General features: G+C 39.1%; 1 protein-coding gene across 1 annotated transcript; it reads left to right on the forward strand.

Moving 5' to 3' along the window:
• The first annotated feature begins 270 nt into the window (after positions 1-270).
• Positions 271-13,716, forward strand: LOC131110594 (calsenilin-like). Its single transcript, XM_078794150.1, has 10 exons — positions 271-378; positions 2,410-2,577; positions 7,578-7,703; positions 9,009-9,078; positions 9,505-9,575; positions 10,079-10,186; positions 10,247-10,351; positions 10,414-10,476; positions 10,553-12,454; positions 13,085-13,716. Exons 1-9 carry the CDS (start codon positions 373-375, stop codon positions 10,598-10,600), a joined length of 765 nt encoding a protein of 254 aa, XP_078650276.1. The 5' UTR covers positions 271-372; the 3' UTR covers positions 10,601-12,454; positions 13,085-13,716.
• The last annotated feature ends 2,636 nt before the right edge of the window (positions 13,717-16,352 follow it).

The raw sequence follows: 16,352 nt of genomic DNA on the forward strand, positions 1-16,352 counted from the left end.
CTTGATAGTCACCAGCATGCAACTTTCCATTCAAACTAATAAATGTCTGTTTGTGTTTGTGTGCATATAATAACACTTGTCACCATGTAAACACTTCATCGCCTCCTCACTCCACAGCAATATGCTCAGTAAATGTATTGCACCTCTTCTAATCTTTCCTCCTCAGGCCTCAAGCTAATCCACACATGGGTGTGATGATTGCATTTTCATCCGGTCAATGTTGAAGTCAGGTGAGTGAGCAGATGTGCTCCTCCTCTTCCTCCTCCTCCAGCTCTCTCACTCTCCTTTTACTTTTTGTACGTAGCTGCAGCTCACCGACGAGGACTCCGAGGCTGAGGATCACCGATACAGCTAAAAGGGGACCCAGAGACCATGCAGGTACACTGCCTGTTTATGTCACTTATTTTGATTTAACATTTAATAATGAAGGATTGATTGAAGACTGTATTCCACCAGGTCTTATACATTTTGTGTTAAGTTGTGAAGTTTATGATATCGAAACTGTATGTCGTTTACAATACACTGGACCATATTTTATTCAATCGTGAATTGTGCTGGATGTCTTTAAAACACTTTTGACTCATTATTTATTCATTATCTAAAGAAAGGGGGGAAAAGACGAAGAATATTTGTATTTTTTTTTCTGACGTCTTTTTATTAATATATATATAAACCAGCGGTTATCAGTCACCTCAGCAAGGCAGCATCTTTTATTGATGCAATTTTAAGGAGTGTGAATTATTGAGCAATTCCGCCGCCCCCTCCATGTTCAAAGAGGGGGACCACAAACAAAGAAGAAGGAGTCTATAAAATGATGTAAGAGGATTTGAGAATTTAAAGCGATAACACGGCGTTTAAAAAGGAAAGGGACCTAGTCAGAAATAGAATAGAATCTCCCAGACAGCGTCACTGAAATATTCATCTGGATGTAGAGAGACCCTGAATGTGCTCCAGTGTCAGGTGACGTGATGAACTAACAAGAAACCAGATTATTTTTAGAAGTGCTGCAGTCACAGAAATATTAGATGTCTTCCAATGCTTTTGTGTCATTTTCAAGATCATCCCTGTGATTTATTCTTGGCCATTAGTGCCCATCATCAACACATACACATACATACACTTAGATGCACAGTATAAATGGTCTAATTATAGCCAGGGGCGTTTATTTACCTATCCCGCACAGAGGACGGAGGCCATCCATTTTCTATACCGCTTCTCCTCACTAGGGTCGGGGGTATGCTGGAGCCTATCCCAGCTGTCTTCGTGAGAGAGGCGGGGTACACCCTGGACTGGTCGTCAGCCAATCAAAGGGCACATATAGACAAACAACCATTCACACTCACATTCATACCAATTGGAAAGTCACCAGTTAACATTACCCGGTATCTTGCCGATTTCCTGACATGAAACCACTAGGCCACCGTACGGCCACAATGATTTGTGGCGCATATTCATTTATTGACCACATATTCATTTATTAACAAGCCCTGTACATTGCACAACAGAGTAGCAACATAATAATATATATGTAATAATGTCATAATAGCGGTAAGGCAATTGATGAGTTCACTGTCAACAACACACAAGTTTCATGCCAGTAGCTCAGTACCGACATTTTAAAGAGCATGCAGAGGTAGAAACGCTTGTCATTCTTCGAAAACAGGGAGTGCCATCTTACAAAAAGCGAAGGATGCTCCAATCAGGGTCATATGATGCTGACTCTGATACCGATCATCCACAAGTGAGATCGGCCGATACCGGTACCAAGAAAGATCACATGGATTTTGTACATTTTTCATTCATTCATTCATTTTGTACCGCTTATCCTCATTAGGGTCACGAGGGGGGGCTGGAGCCTATCCCAGCTGTCTTCAGGCGAGAGTCGGGGTAGAGGCGGCACATATAGACAAACAACCATTCACACTCACATTCATACCTATGGACAATTTGGAGTCGCCAATTAACCTAGCATGTTTTTGGAATGTGGGGGGAAACCGGAATACCCAGAGAAAACCCACACATGCACGAGGAGAACATGCAAACTCCACACAGAGACGGCTGAGAGTGGAATCGAACTCTGGTCTTCTAGCTGTGTGGCCTGTAAATAATAAAGTCATGTATTAGTTGTGTCTGTTAAATTTAATGGGACGGGAAGTGACTCTTCCTCTTCGGGCACAGCTGATTGGCCATTCTGTGTTTTTCATATGTATTCCAATTTATTTATGATGATCACGTTTGGTTTTTTTTTTCATTTATATCAGTGGCCAATTGATCAGAGCATCCATACAAAAAACGCACAAAGGAACCAAAACCAAATAGTTTTTTTTGAATAATATATTACAGAGGAAGAAGCAGAGCCGATATTTTCCCTCACTGAGTCTATTCTTATGTGTCTTTTTTTTTTTTTAGCCTGAAGACAAGGAGGTTGATGGCGGCCTGCTACCAGACAGCAAAGAAGCCATCCCCGGTGGTCAGGCGGAAGGCTCCAAGTGGCAGAGGCCCAGGTTTTCGCGAAAGTCGCTGATGAAGTGTTGTCTTGTCAAGTGGATCATCGCCAGTACGACACAGCAGGGACCAGGTAGAAGAACCATAATGTCAGGTGTTCCAATACTTCTATAGGAAGTTGTTAAATGGTCAGTGAACACAGCACGGCCATGTTCAACAGAGGATGTTGTACTGAATTTAAGACAAAAGGTTACTGTGGTTTAAAGACACATTTTACCAGACAAGAAGCTAACTAGCTGCCAGGAAAAATGTGTAAACAAAGATGCCAGAAAAGGAGAACGGCAATGAAACTGTCATTGATCAGACATGCTGTCATCGATGTAATAGACTTTCATGGTAATAAGGGACAAAGCGCTTCCCTCTTCAACTCAATTTCTTTCAAAATATGGAACAATTCTGTTGTTCGAAGCACGGTTGGCAATCCCTACCTTCAGTACATGTTTAAAATCACATCATCAGCAATGTTTATGTGTCACACAGACTGGTGTTGTGCATCCTAAAGTATTTCGCTAGCGTGCCGACATCTGCTTCCTTTATCTAAATTATTGACATTGACCTTCTGTGCGCTCAACAAACAGGACAGGCCTTTTTCTTTCTGCATGTCTCAGCAATATCCAGCCCTCTGAATACGTTACTTTAACTCAGGCAGGCACAAATTACCAGTCTAAAGATTACATGGGTAACATTATTATCTGATGTGTGATAACCTCATTGTTGGGTGGAGCAGTATCCTCTAATATTATCTGAAATATGCATTGCTGCTTGATTGCCATCTAGTGGTCGGAAGGCAAAGCTATTGTAGCAACTCAAACTCCAGATGAGGATTTGACATTTTGACATAAATCAAGTCAGGTGTGTAATATTGATCAGAATACAATGAATCTACATAAGGATGGCCAACCATGCTTTAAAGGTGCATATGTTAGACTTCACCCTAGTTAGTAGACCAACCCCTGTACTCTGTATTTAATAGAGCAAGAACAAGAATAGATTCAGGATGCACTTAGGACGCATTAAACACTATTATGTTTCAACAACTCATACATCTTGCATGTTACCGTAATAATGACGGAGCGTGTTTCTGTCTGTTACTCATGTCTGTCTCTCAGCAGCAATGTTATAATATGACTCTTATGGAGAGTTGTTAAAAATGTAGCTTCATCAGAGGCTTTGGTTTCGATAGCTACCTGCACTAGTCCGAGTTGCTAATACTGTATGACAGGCGTTCCCAAACTTTACCAACTCAGGGCCCACTTGAAAATCTACAAAATGTCTGCGGCCCGACGAAATGCTGTGTTCTCAGAGCACTTAACTTAATAATAATTATTATTATAATAATAATAAATAATAAAAATAATAATAATTATTATTGTTATTTTTTATTGTTATTTTTATTTTTATTGTTATTATTACTATTATTACACACAAGACAGAATTAATTCTCATACTTTTCATAACTGCATTCAAGACTGGCATGATGACCAGAGAGCTACGTTCCAATCATAAACTATATAAGGTTCCTAAAATATTGTGACAGGTCAATAACACTCAATTGGTTATTACTGAGGCCTATAAATATATATATTTTTATCATGCAATAAATATTTTAAAATAAAAATATAATAATAAATAAAACAAAATAAAATAAATAATAAAAAATAATATTTGCAAAAATGAATCATTAATCATTAATGACCTCTCATGGCCCACGTGCAGTGCTACCACAGCCCACCAGAGGGCCACGGCCCAAACTTTAGGAATCACTGCTGTATGGTATAACTTTCCTCCTCCTGAAAAAGGTTGTTTAACTCAGGGGTATTCCCACTAGCCTCCTGGAAGCACTGGTGTCAAGCATGTTTTTTCTGGCGATTAACAAGAATGACGCCACACTGGAGGTGTGTGATGTCACACCTTCTTTATATGGGCTTACACTGTAGGCCAGATACTCTCTGTGTTTACGAGGCAAGCTCAGGCAGAAGTTATTGGATCTAGAGAAAAATATTGTTATCTGAACATGAGCTCACGGCTTGTGAGCTCCACAGCTGCAGCAGTGCTTCTGACAAAGTGTGTACGACAATGAGTGCTCCTCCTCAGACAGGCCAGGTTGGAGCACCAGCGGTGGCTACTTTTTGACTTCATACACGGTAAGTCAAGGGTCTCCAGCCAGTAGTTTGGGAGTGTGACCAATCGTAGCGGAGTGGGAACCGTGGGTGGAATAAATTGAGAGACCGTTTGTGGCAGTAAGCACAAATCCAAGGAAAGTGCGTGTAGTGTGCCTTCAACTGTGTGAGAAATTTCAAGTCAATATAATTTATTATGGTCAAACTTTATTTTTGCTGTATTTGTCAGAAAAATAATATCATAGACAAATGTTCCTTCAAAATATTCTACTGTAATGTCGGCTGTGTTTAACTCTTTTCAGGTAAAACTACATTTTTGTTAAACACTTCCTGCCTATTTGGAATCTCAACAAAATGCACCAGTCCACTTTCTCTCCTCTGTCCAAGACATAAGTTATCTTACCAATTGATTTTGCCCGCCACCCCTCTTCTTCATATTTAAACTGACTCCATTATCTTATGCAGAGTCATCAACCACGCTCATCTGGAGCATGGAATGGAGCACATTAAAGCCATGTGGGACCGGCACACATGTGTCAGGTGGAGAGTTAGGGAAGCGTCAGTGTGCATGCTGTGCGGTAGTTGAAACAAATGAGCCTTTAAAGAGGCGTGTTAAATGTGTTTTAAGCTCATGGAGTTATTGACATGCCGGTAGAAGGGGCAGGGCGGCCTCCTTCCACTCTTTTAAGTGCTGTTCATATATCCCCAGCATCAGCGGATATGGATCATAGTTTGTTTTTTTTTTTTTTTTTACAGCTTTGCATCCTTGAAATGACTGAGCAAACAAAGCTCACACACATATACAGATTCATGCGCACACACGCTGATGAGGTCCACGTAGATGAACCAAGGGGTCCTGATGTGAGGTTCCACCTTTAACAATGAAGGATCATTTTTTTATCGCAGCTTTTTTGTTGTGCTTTGTTTGCTTGAGTGGATGATTTTAGTACGTCGTCACCACCTCTTTGTTTTTTGGAAAGGAGCTTCAGGACTGGTAATATCCAATGAAAGGTCATGATGGGATTGGATGGCATGGAAATTATTGCCATTCTAGTTGTCGCTGGCATGCTCTATTTCGTGCTCAAACAGTTTGGCATTTGTGACCCTATGTCACAGGAAGGTAAGTTGGATCGTGTAGTATTGCTTTGACTACTCCAGTGTCAGTCTAGATGTGCAAAACGTCTCTTGACATACTTGACATACGTTTCTTGATATACTCCAGTTTTGTAATACTACTACTAATACTACTCTACGAACACTATAATAAACATATTGTTACATGAATAAGTCTGCGTGTGTACCTAATGTTGGAATGTACTTAAATGTCTTGCTCCTTTTTTAATTTCTTCATCTCAATCTCCCTGGTCTTGTCTCTTTCTACTTTCCATTTTCGTCTTGTTCTCTTTGTAAAGATGGTGAGTATGCCTGTGTTGGTATTTCTCTGTAGTAGTTATTATTATTATTATTAAGGCCATATTTTGGCACTTTTGACACAATCCTCTCCTTTTTCATATTGGACATTTTGAATTTAGCAAAAAGTCTATTACATTAGAAAAAAATATTTTAAGCCCAAGATTGTGTTATTTTTACACAGTTTAAAGAAATGTTGCCCAACATGGACACATATTTATTTCTCTTTCTGTGTATTATAACAGGAGAAAGTTAATAACGAGCTATCTAACAATGCATGTCATTGGGACACACCTATTTTGACTATGAAGCCCTCTAAAAAAAACCTCTAACAACGTTGCGTGGTTTGATATAGTACATGCTGTAATCATGCATTGATTACATGTGCAGTGATGATAACATGTCATAGGTGCCGTATTTTGATGACATATAACACGATATAAACTTCTTTTCGAGGCACATTGATACACATACTTATGCTACAACAACAGCAGCATAGATACTGCGACATGATGGCTGTGTCTTCCAGCACAAGATGTGTGCTCCAGTCCTCAGGAAATGGAGAGCGGAGATTGAAGTGCACCTTAAAACAAAATGTAACCTCACATCAATAGCGATGGTCGGCTTTATTATTGTACATCCTTTCCGCTTTGTACTCAGTCTTTTTCTTCCCTGTGCCATTTTTAAATACGTCAAAACAAATAAAACAAGGTTGCAAACTGAAGAAATTATGTTTGTTGTACATGACTGATATTCCACACTGATTAGTTCCAGTTCCGACAACAATCTCGCCATTGTTTACTACTACTATTACATAAATCGCTCATCAGACAAGAGATTGGAAAACACAAGTCACCAAAGCGCTATAACAGAATCAATGCAGTGACTACACTATAGCATAACATTTCTTAACTCTGCAGTTGTCAAATGTCATATAGCAGAAATAACATAAGTAGGACACAAACGTAAGCAACATTAACTAAGCTACGTGACTTCCATTGCTAACATTACAGTCACATTCTAACAACAACATCATGCTAATTTTTGTCATGTTTGGTGCTCATAAGCAGATTTTAGGGACACATATTACTAGGGATGTCCGATAATTATCTGTATCAGCATAAAAATGCGATATCGGTTGATATCGGTAACTGATTTTTTTCCTGATCATGAAAACTGATGTTAAAAATGCTGTATTTAACACATATGTGTTCATTGCACCACAGGAGATATGTCATGTTACAGGTATCGGTATTGGAAATTGAGAGATGGACATATCAGACATCCCTAAATATGACCAAACATCATTCAAAAGTCACTTTTGGGGGGACCTTAAATGTTCAATTCACAAGCAACGGAACTGTATCCAAAGTGTCCAAAATGAAATCCACAACTTTTATATATCCTTTTATTATTATAATTTAGACCCACCACTGAATGTTCCTCACACTCGTTGCATTTCACCTTCCCTCTACTTTTTGCTAGTTTTCCTTTCTATTTTTCTCGTCTTACTGTTGCATCCTCACGTTCCACTTTTGACTTGACAGCAGCGACAGTGACCTTGAGCTCTCCATGGTACGCCATCAGCCCGAGGGCCTTGAACAGCTCCAGGCACGGACCCAGTTCACAAGGAAGGAGCTTCAATCCCTTTACAGAGGTTTCAAAAATGTAAGTATAATGCAGTGTACTACTGTGCTGAGTTTGAGGGATAACGTAATTCGGAATTTTCAGTAATGTATGTCAGGAGCGAAAGGCTTCTAATGTGCACTAAAGGACATCAAGTGCAATTAAGCTGGAGTCAAAAACCACAAAGTAAAGTAGAATAGGAAAGTCGTGGTTAGCGAGCAAGGCATTGTTGCTTACAGTGGAACCTCTCAGGTCCTTCAGAATTGATCCATTCTTGTATCAAACTGTTGCCAACATTAAACCTGTATTAACTGTCCAGGCCAGATAAGATAAAATGATAACATATATCAAACAAAGGTACTGCTGTGTGTGCCTCTGAGATCAGCCATTTTTAGCTTTACATTGCATTCTTCCTTTGATTTATTGTTGCTTTAGCCCATTGGTTCTCAGTTATTTTCTATCATGCACCCATTAGGGGACAGACGTTGGCAGAGGGCCTGTCTATATATAGGCGGTCATCAAACAGGACCACTTAGTTGCTCACGGTGCAGCAAAACCAAAACAAAACACATCCACAGCAAGATACGACTGCTACGTAGGTGACTAAGCGCTATACGTAACACTTCATTTAAAACTCTTATGTCCAAACGCCCACAAGGCATGCTGGGTAAACCAGTAGTCCAGTGGCAACAATATGAACTATGAACAACAAAACATTGGATATGAAGAGAATGTTAAGTCTATTTTGCAGTCAAGCAAAAATATGCTAAACACGGCAAAATGTTGGGAGAAAGAGTACCGCATGCTACCCAGCATGCCTTGCGGCAAGAATATGTGGGTGGTTTTAAGCGTGGGTATTGTGCGTAGGTATTTATTTGTATTTCGTCATGTGTGTTGATGTTTTGTGTTGTCAGGATGTCTTTTTTTTGTACAAGCTCCAGACTCGTCCATGTTAAAACCTTTAACGTGGACGAGTGGTTAACGCGCAGGCCTCACAGCTGGGGGACCCGAGTTCAATTCCACCCACTGTGTGGAGTTTGCATGTTCTCCTTGTGCATGCGTGGGTTTTCTCCGGGTACTCCGGTTTTTCCTCCCACATTCCAAAAACATGCTAGGTTAATTGGCGACTCCAAATTGTCCATAGGTATGAATGTGAGTGTGAATGGTTGTTTGTCTATATGTGCCCAGTGATTGACTGGCGACCAGTCCAGGGTGTACCCCACCTCTCGCCCAAAGACAGCTGGGATAGGCTCCAGCACCCACCGCGACCCTCGTGAAGATAAGCGGTAAAAAATGAATGAATGAATGAATAATGACCAATTCCTTGTTTTCACTTTTCCTCAATAGGAATGTCCCAGTGGGCTTGTGGACGAGGAAACCTTCAAGACTATTTACTCACAGTTCTTTCCTCAAGGAGGTAAAGATCTTCATTGGATAATAGTCAGGAAAAAAATGATTAGCCAGCCTTTTTTCTTCAGTTTCTTGTTCATTTTAATGCATTGTACAGATATAATAATAATAATGCACAGATATAATAATGACTACAAAAATAGCTCATCTAGCCACAGCTATAATGTTGGATATTATTGAGAAAACCTGGAAATGGCTCCATTCCTATGATCTATTTTTGTTGTCAGTATTATATATCAAAAAAATGTACATTTAGTTGTACCAGACATTAAAATGTAGAAAAAAACTGAAGAAACTAGGATGATCTAATCATTTTTTTCAACTATGTTTTTATTGTTGTTACTTGCAACTCCTTTGCATCTTATTTGTTTCCTGTGATTATTGTTGTATTGTGATTGCACAATGACATTTATGTATTTCTTCTTCTTCTCAGATGTCACCATGTACGCACACTTCCTGTTCAATGCTTTCGACATGGACAGAAGCGGCTCTATCCGATTTGAGGCGAGTTCTTCATTACCCCGTGTTATCCCTTGGGAATACTTTTATTAACCTGTAAGGACCATAGAGGCCTCGGACACATATGATGTAACTCAACTAAATTCCTGTGACGGCGGTTATCAATTTACTTTCTCGGTTTTGTGCTCAATGCACGTTTGATGTCATATTAATCTACTTCTGCGCAAAAATGGAGCGATCCTGTTTGGTGTATTTCACACAAGAATACCAAGTCATTATTATGAAGCGTTATGAGGAGTTCAAAACAATTAGCAGTGCCTAAAGCAACACTGTCGCAACCAATAGAGCGAGGAGAAACGGTGACGCCATCGCCAAATGAGTTACAGGAGCACTTTTGTTGCTGATTATAAGCTGAACCTCTATACGTAGCTTGAGCGACGTTACCATGGTGATATTGCCGTGCTAAAATAGTGTTACAGGAAAGTCTGTCTTTAGACTCAATAGACCTCGCTTTGCAGTATTTACAAGACCATTAATGGCCTTCACAGGACTTTGTACTGGGCTTGTCGGTGCTGCTTCGCGGTTCCGTCACAGAGAAGCTTCGCTGGGCGTTTAACCTCTACGACATCAACAAGGACGGCTACATCACCAAGGAGGTTGGTGCGGCTTCTGTGTTTTGACTGTTGGAGGATCCTTTACGCTGTGTTTGTGAGCAGGAAATGATGGCCATCATGACGTCCATTTACAACATGATGGGCCGGTACACCTTCCCCAGTGTACGAGATGACTCCCCTTTTGAACACGTGGAGAAATTCTTCCAGGTACGATGCTCAAATAAAGTTCATGATAAAATCCACGACTACAACCGATCACTGCTTTCTAGAAAATGGATCGGAACAGAGACGGAGTGGTGACCATTGATGAATTCATAGAAACCTGCCAAAAGGTAAACCGAGAATAGAACGCACGATGTGGAGAGGCTAGTTGTTGGTGCTGTACACTATGTTCTGTTTTTGGCACAGGATGAAAACATTATGTCTTCCATGCAACTCTTTGAGAACGTCATCTAGGTTCAGCACAAAGATCTTCGCAAACTCTTTGAGACTAGAAATGATTGACATTAGCTCATGCAACACACCAGATAAACACTTATTTTTTTCAGTTAAAGTTTATCCATGCAGAGAAATAGTCACAAGGTCAGGTTCCCATCAACAGAGCATGAATGTGAGGCTCGGTAAAAGCATGTGATACCAACACAAACTCGCATTTCATTTTTCATTTCATTTTTATTACAGTGTATCTTCTCAGGGGACAATACTTCAGAAAGGAAACTTGAATCCACTTTAGAGTAGTCATTATATAGCTCGTACAGCAATATATCTAAAGTTTATCCGCTTTTCATGTCTACGGTATTGTCCCTCGAGACTTCAGTTTATCTTTCGGCGGCAAGGAACTTTATTTATGCTGTTTCCATGGCACAAGAGAGTCCTGTTGCACAACACATTCATAGAAAGCAACATCGTAATCATCGTCGGCCCTTTCATGTGAAAAGAAAATCACCACAAGAAGCATCACTTTGTTTGTTTGCTGTAGTCATTTGTTTTGTATGCTTGGTTTGTTGCTTAAACCTTGCAATGCAAACATGCAGAAATAAATCTACCTTCACCTATAGTGACAAACCCACTGGATCTATTTCATTATTAATGAGGCAATGTTCTTATTTATAAACAGAATATGTTCATAATCAGAGCATAAAAAAATATTATGCTGCATTATTAGAGTCCTCTGTACATTAAATAACAACCCTATAGTATAATAGGGGTGTCAGAAGACACCCAAATCACAGGCCAAGATTAGGGCGACAAGGACGAGATTAAGAATAGTACAATGGGCTGCACAGTGGAAAGTGGTTAGCGCACAGGCCTCACAGCTCGGAGACCTGAGTTCAATTCCACCCTCGGCCATCTCTGTGTGGAGTTTGCATGTTCTCCCCGTGCATGCGTGGGTTTTCTCCGGGTACTCCGGTTTCCTCCCACATTCCAAAAACATGCTAGGTTAATTGGCGACTCCAATTGTAATCGTTGTTTGTCTATATGTGCCCTGTGATTGGCTGGCGACCAGTCCGAGGTGTACCCCGTCTCTCGCTCGAAGACAGCTGGGATAAGCTCCAGCACCCCTCAAATACAGTCGAAGTCAGTTGTGGTCCCGCTAGCTCGCAAGATGAGGAAGAGTCATTCAAGTGATCCATTCCCTTCCCTCAAAGTATGGATGTTTTTCAACCCACCAAAAATAAAATCCCTGGGGCTTTCCTGTGTAGACCGGGCCTAATATTCCTAAGAACGTTGCTCAAAAGGCATTCAGATTGAGTTTTGTGCAGTTGATGTTGTTAATAGGAACAAATCTCCCACTGTCCACAGTTTCCCCCTCAAAGGGAACATGATACTGTCACAATTACGTGATTTCACTGGACAAAAATGTCTGCAAACAATCATCTTGGTTGTTCAACATCCTGTTGGACTTCACTCTGCTTGTGCAACACAGAAGCAGCTCTGGTTTGACTTTTAAGGTGAAATAACCAGATCATGATTTTTAATGAGTTATAAAGCGATATGAAGTATTAACTGAAAACATCTACTTTATATGTAAAGGTATATACACTAGAGTGTGTTGATGACTTTTTGCTGCGCATGGTCCTCTTGTCTGCATATCTGCTGAATAACACTGCGTGACCGTGTGGAATTGTCAGCAAAAATCATTCAACCTGTACTGTATTATTCATCTTGGACCAATAGCAATGCACAGCTTGTTGTTGGTGGTGTTGGTGGGGGAGGAGCTTAACTCGTGTTGCTATAGAAATAATTATGATGAAAAGAAACCTTCTGGAGCCAATGGATCGCCTCATCAGCATCACATCGTCGCAAAAGGTAAGCATGCTACACTATTGCTATTTATACTTTTTTTTTTTTTTTACTATAGTTAAAGTATATCTATGGGTATGTCACACTAAAATGATGTATTATATCATTTGCATGTTATATATATAATATATTATTACTGCATCATTTTGTTTTTAATTTAATATTATATATTACAGTAATTAGTTAGAATTTATTAATTTATTTGTGGTACTTTTTGCATGTTATATATAATATATTATTACTGCATTATTTTGTATATCTTATTTTTTACACCAAATATAATAATTTAATATATATTATTACAGTGAATTGTTTGAATTTATGAATTCATTTGTGGCATTTTTTTTGCTTTTAACTGAAGTATCTGTGGAGTTCACACTGAATTTTACACATTACAATAATGTGTTTATTTGTTGTTATTGCCTAAATGCAGTATATAGTTATTTTTATGATGTTGCATTCTAATAAAGACACTGAGATATGATTATATTGTTGTAGCATTGGTAAAATAACAATATTGTAAAGGTTTATTACGGCACCAAAGCCATCAAAATGGCCAACTACTGCTAATAAGTGTAATCTTCGAGACACTTCTTCTGTTAAATAATGTACTGTATGTGTGTTGTGCGTTTGCAGGGCCCAGCAGTGCAGCGATGACATGCTATCAGAAGCTTCTGTCGCTATGCTTGTTGCTGCTAGTCACTGTAGCATTGTGTCCAGGTGCCCACTACACATCCAGTAAGCGTGGGGGCGCACCCAAAGGCAAAAACAGCAAAGCGCCTCACGCCTCTCAGGGCCTCTCCAAGCAGAGCCTGAAATGGGCGGCAGCGGCAGCCGGCATGCTGGGAGGCACTGGGACCGGGTATGGCCTGGGTTTCCTCGGAAGGCCCAAGCATGGATCCAGGGGTCACGTCGGCACAAAGGTGGCCTATACTGAACAGCATCACTACGGGGAAAGCCAAAGGTTTAACAACCAGTCAAGATGGAGGGCGTTTATTAAGGCGGCGGCCCCGCCTGCAGACATCAATAACCTCTTCATCACGCTGGGGCACGCTGTCGCCGTCGTCATCACCATCTGGATGGGGACACTGTGATCCAAATGCTCTTAATTGTTACTGGCAGAGCATTGATAGTGAAAATATAATAAAGGTTTCTAAATCATTGCAATACTTTGCCCTGTTCATTTTAAGGAGATTCAAAAATATTTATATATAGCATGGGGACTTTGCACATTGCATATACATCATTACAGTGATTTGTTATTGATATTATATTGCATGTAATATGGGGAAAAAATATATAATGCTGCACTTTTTTGTTTTGCCCATCATTTACAATCCTAACACATACGTATTTCTTTCCCTTTTCTGTGCATTATAACAGCAGAAAATGAGTTAATATGAGCTAGCTAACAATGCACGTCATTGGAAGACACCTATTTTGACTACGAAACCCTCTAAAAAAAAACCTCTAACAACGTTTTATCGCTTTTTACACATACTTTGTATGTATAGGACACAAAGTAGGTGTGACGTGAATGTAAGCTAGCTCGTATTAACTAATTTTCTCACATTTTAATTCACAGGAAAGGAAAATATGTGTTTATGTTTCTCCTAAAGATTCTTCCAAATTGCAAAAAAAAAAGTGCAGTTCCCCAATAAAGTGTGCAAATCTTTCCAGAAAAATAATTTCTCCAGAGATAGTTGCTTTCTCGCAGAATTTATTGATCACATAACACATTTGACCGCACTTAATAATACACCATATAGAGGTTGTATCACTTGCAGGGAGAAGTCACGCACATGATGAACTTAACGTGTCATTCCAGAATATTCAACAAGTGCATTTGATTCCATAACTAAAACACAAGCATGTTAGAAAATTCAGAGTATGATTTCGAGATGATGGATTATGTATTCATACGAGTACAGAACTGAAATGAAAAGATGAATATTCTGTCAGTGTATATATTCTCAAGAAACAACATGTTTACAAAGTGCATTTAACATAGAAGGGACAGAACAAATGTTAGCCCATTTATCACCAGTGTGCTTTTAATTACAATGAGCTGGTACTTGGGAGGCAGTTAATATGAAGTAGGGATGCTCTGGTCCATTGTCCACCGATCAATATTTGGTGTCGCGTTGGGTTGCCAACGAAACGGCACACCTTGAGGCCAGTGTGGTTGACCATCAAACCTTTACGTGCGTACTTTGCAAGCTGCCGCTAGGAAAAGAACAACATTTCTCTCCAGCCACTGAGGGTGCATCTGGGTTAACCCACCTAGTTACATTTTGATAGGAGCTTCCCTACTTTGAAGTATCAATTGTATAGTACAGTTCAATTATAAAACTGTACAAAATACCTTACAATATTCAATATGCATTTAAACAATATGAGCAATAAAAACAGTTGCTATGAGAAGTGCAGATAGTAAAAACTAACCTAACTGCGCTAAAACATGTTTGTCATTTTACAAGGATAAAGTAGTATTCCAAGAAAAAAATGGGAAAAGTCATCATTTTACCAGATTTTTATTATAATGAGTGATTTGAAAAAAATATTTACGGAAATAAAGTGATTATATTACAAGAATAAAGTCATAAATGTATGAGAGAAAAAAGGGCTGGACTCATTTTTCTTATTATTACAAGCAGAAAATCCCAACTTTGTAAGAATGAAGCGCAAAACACAAGAAAAATGTAAAATTCAAGAATGTGGGGAAAAAAGTCATAATTTCAGCACAATAAAGTCTATTTATTGTGAAATTTATTGAGAAAAAATGGGTAATATTATGTGAAAAAAAGTCGTCATTACACGTTGACGAGTCATTAAATAGTCAATCTTAGAATATAATCATAATATAAAGAGAAAAACACTTAAGTCAAACTATTAAAAAAGGTTGTCATTAAAGTTGTAATAGTCCAGGAGGGGAAAAAGTGATATTACAAGTTTTTTATCATACGATTTTATATATATAATTATCATTAGACTTGCATTTAAGGAATGAAGTCGTAATATTACAAGAAAAAAAAAGTCAACTTGTGCAATTCTGGGATTTACAATTTCATTTTACGACCTTTTTGCTCATAATTTTACATTTAATCCCAAATACTCCTTCATACATTTGAATGCCGATTACCAATGGGGTGGGCAGGGATGTAACGCAGCTTTGCTTGCTTGCTTGCACATTGTTATTACATTGTTATTCCATACATATTACTCACATACATATTACATTATTATCATTTGATACAGCCAATTGCTCAATTGCTAATTCCATTGCTTTGTGTTGTCAGCAGTGTCTGGACCAGAATGAACATCCGAAAACATTAAAATTAGGTAAATTAAATTCTATTTCATTTTGTAGACTGAACGAATCATAACAAACAACTAGTTTATAATGATTTAAAGTGTGTTTTTTTGGGGACCCCCTGTATATACAGTGAAGAAAATAAGTATTTGAACACCCTGCTATTTTGCTATTTCTCCCACTTAGAAATCATGGAGGGGTCTGAAATTTTCATCGTAGGTGCATGTCCACTGTGAGAGAGATAAACTAAAAAGAAAAATCCAGAAATCACAATGCATGATTTTTTAACAATTTATTTGTGTGATACAGCTGCTAATAAGTATTTGAACACCTGAGAAAATGAATGTTAATATTTGGTACAGTAGCCTTTGTTTGCTATTACAGAGGTCAAACGTTTCCTGTAGTTTTTCACCAGGTTTGCACACACTGCAGGAGGGATCTTGGCCCACTCCTCCACACAGATCTTCTCTAGATCAGTCAGGTTTCTGGGCTGTCGCTGAGAAACACGGAGTTTGAGCTCCCTCCAAAGATTTTCGATTGGGTTCAGGTCTGGAGACTGGCTGGGCCATGCTAGAACCTTGATATGCTTCT

The sequence above is a fragment of the Doryrhamphus excisus genome, linkage group LG10 (assembly GCF_037039965.1).
Source record: "Doryrhamphus excisus strain RoL-2023G ecotype Guam linkage group LG10, RoL_Dexc_Guam_v1.1, whole genome shotgun sequence".
Taxonomy (NCBI): Eukaryota; Metazoa; Chordata; class Actinopteri; order Syngnathiformes; family Syngnathidae; genus Doryrhamphus; species Doryrhamphus excisus.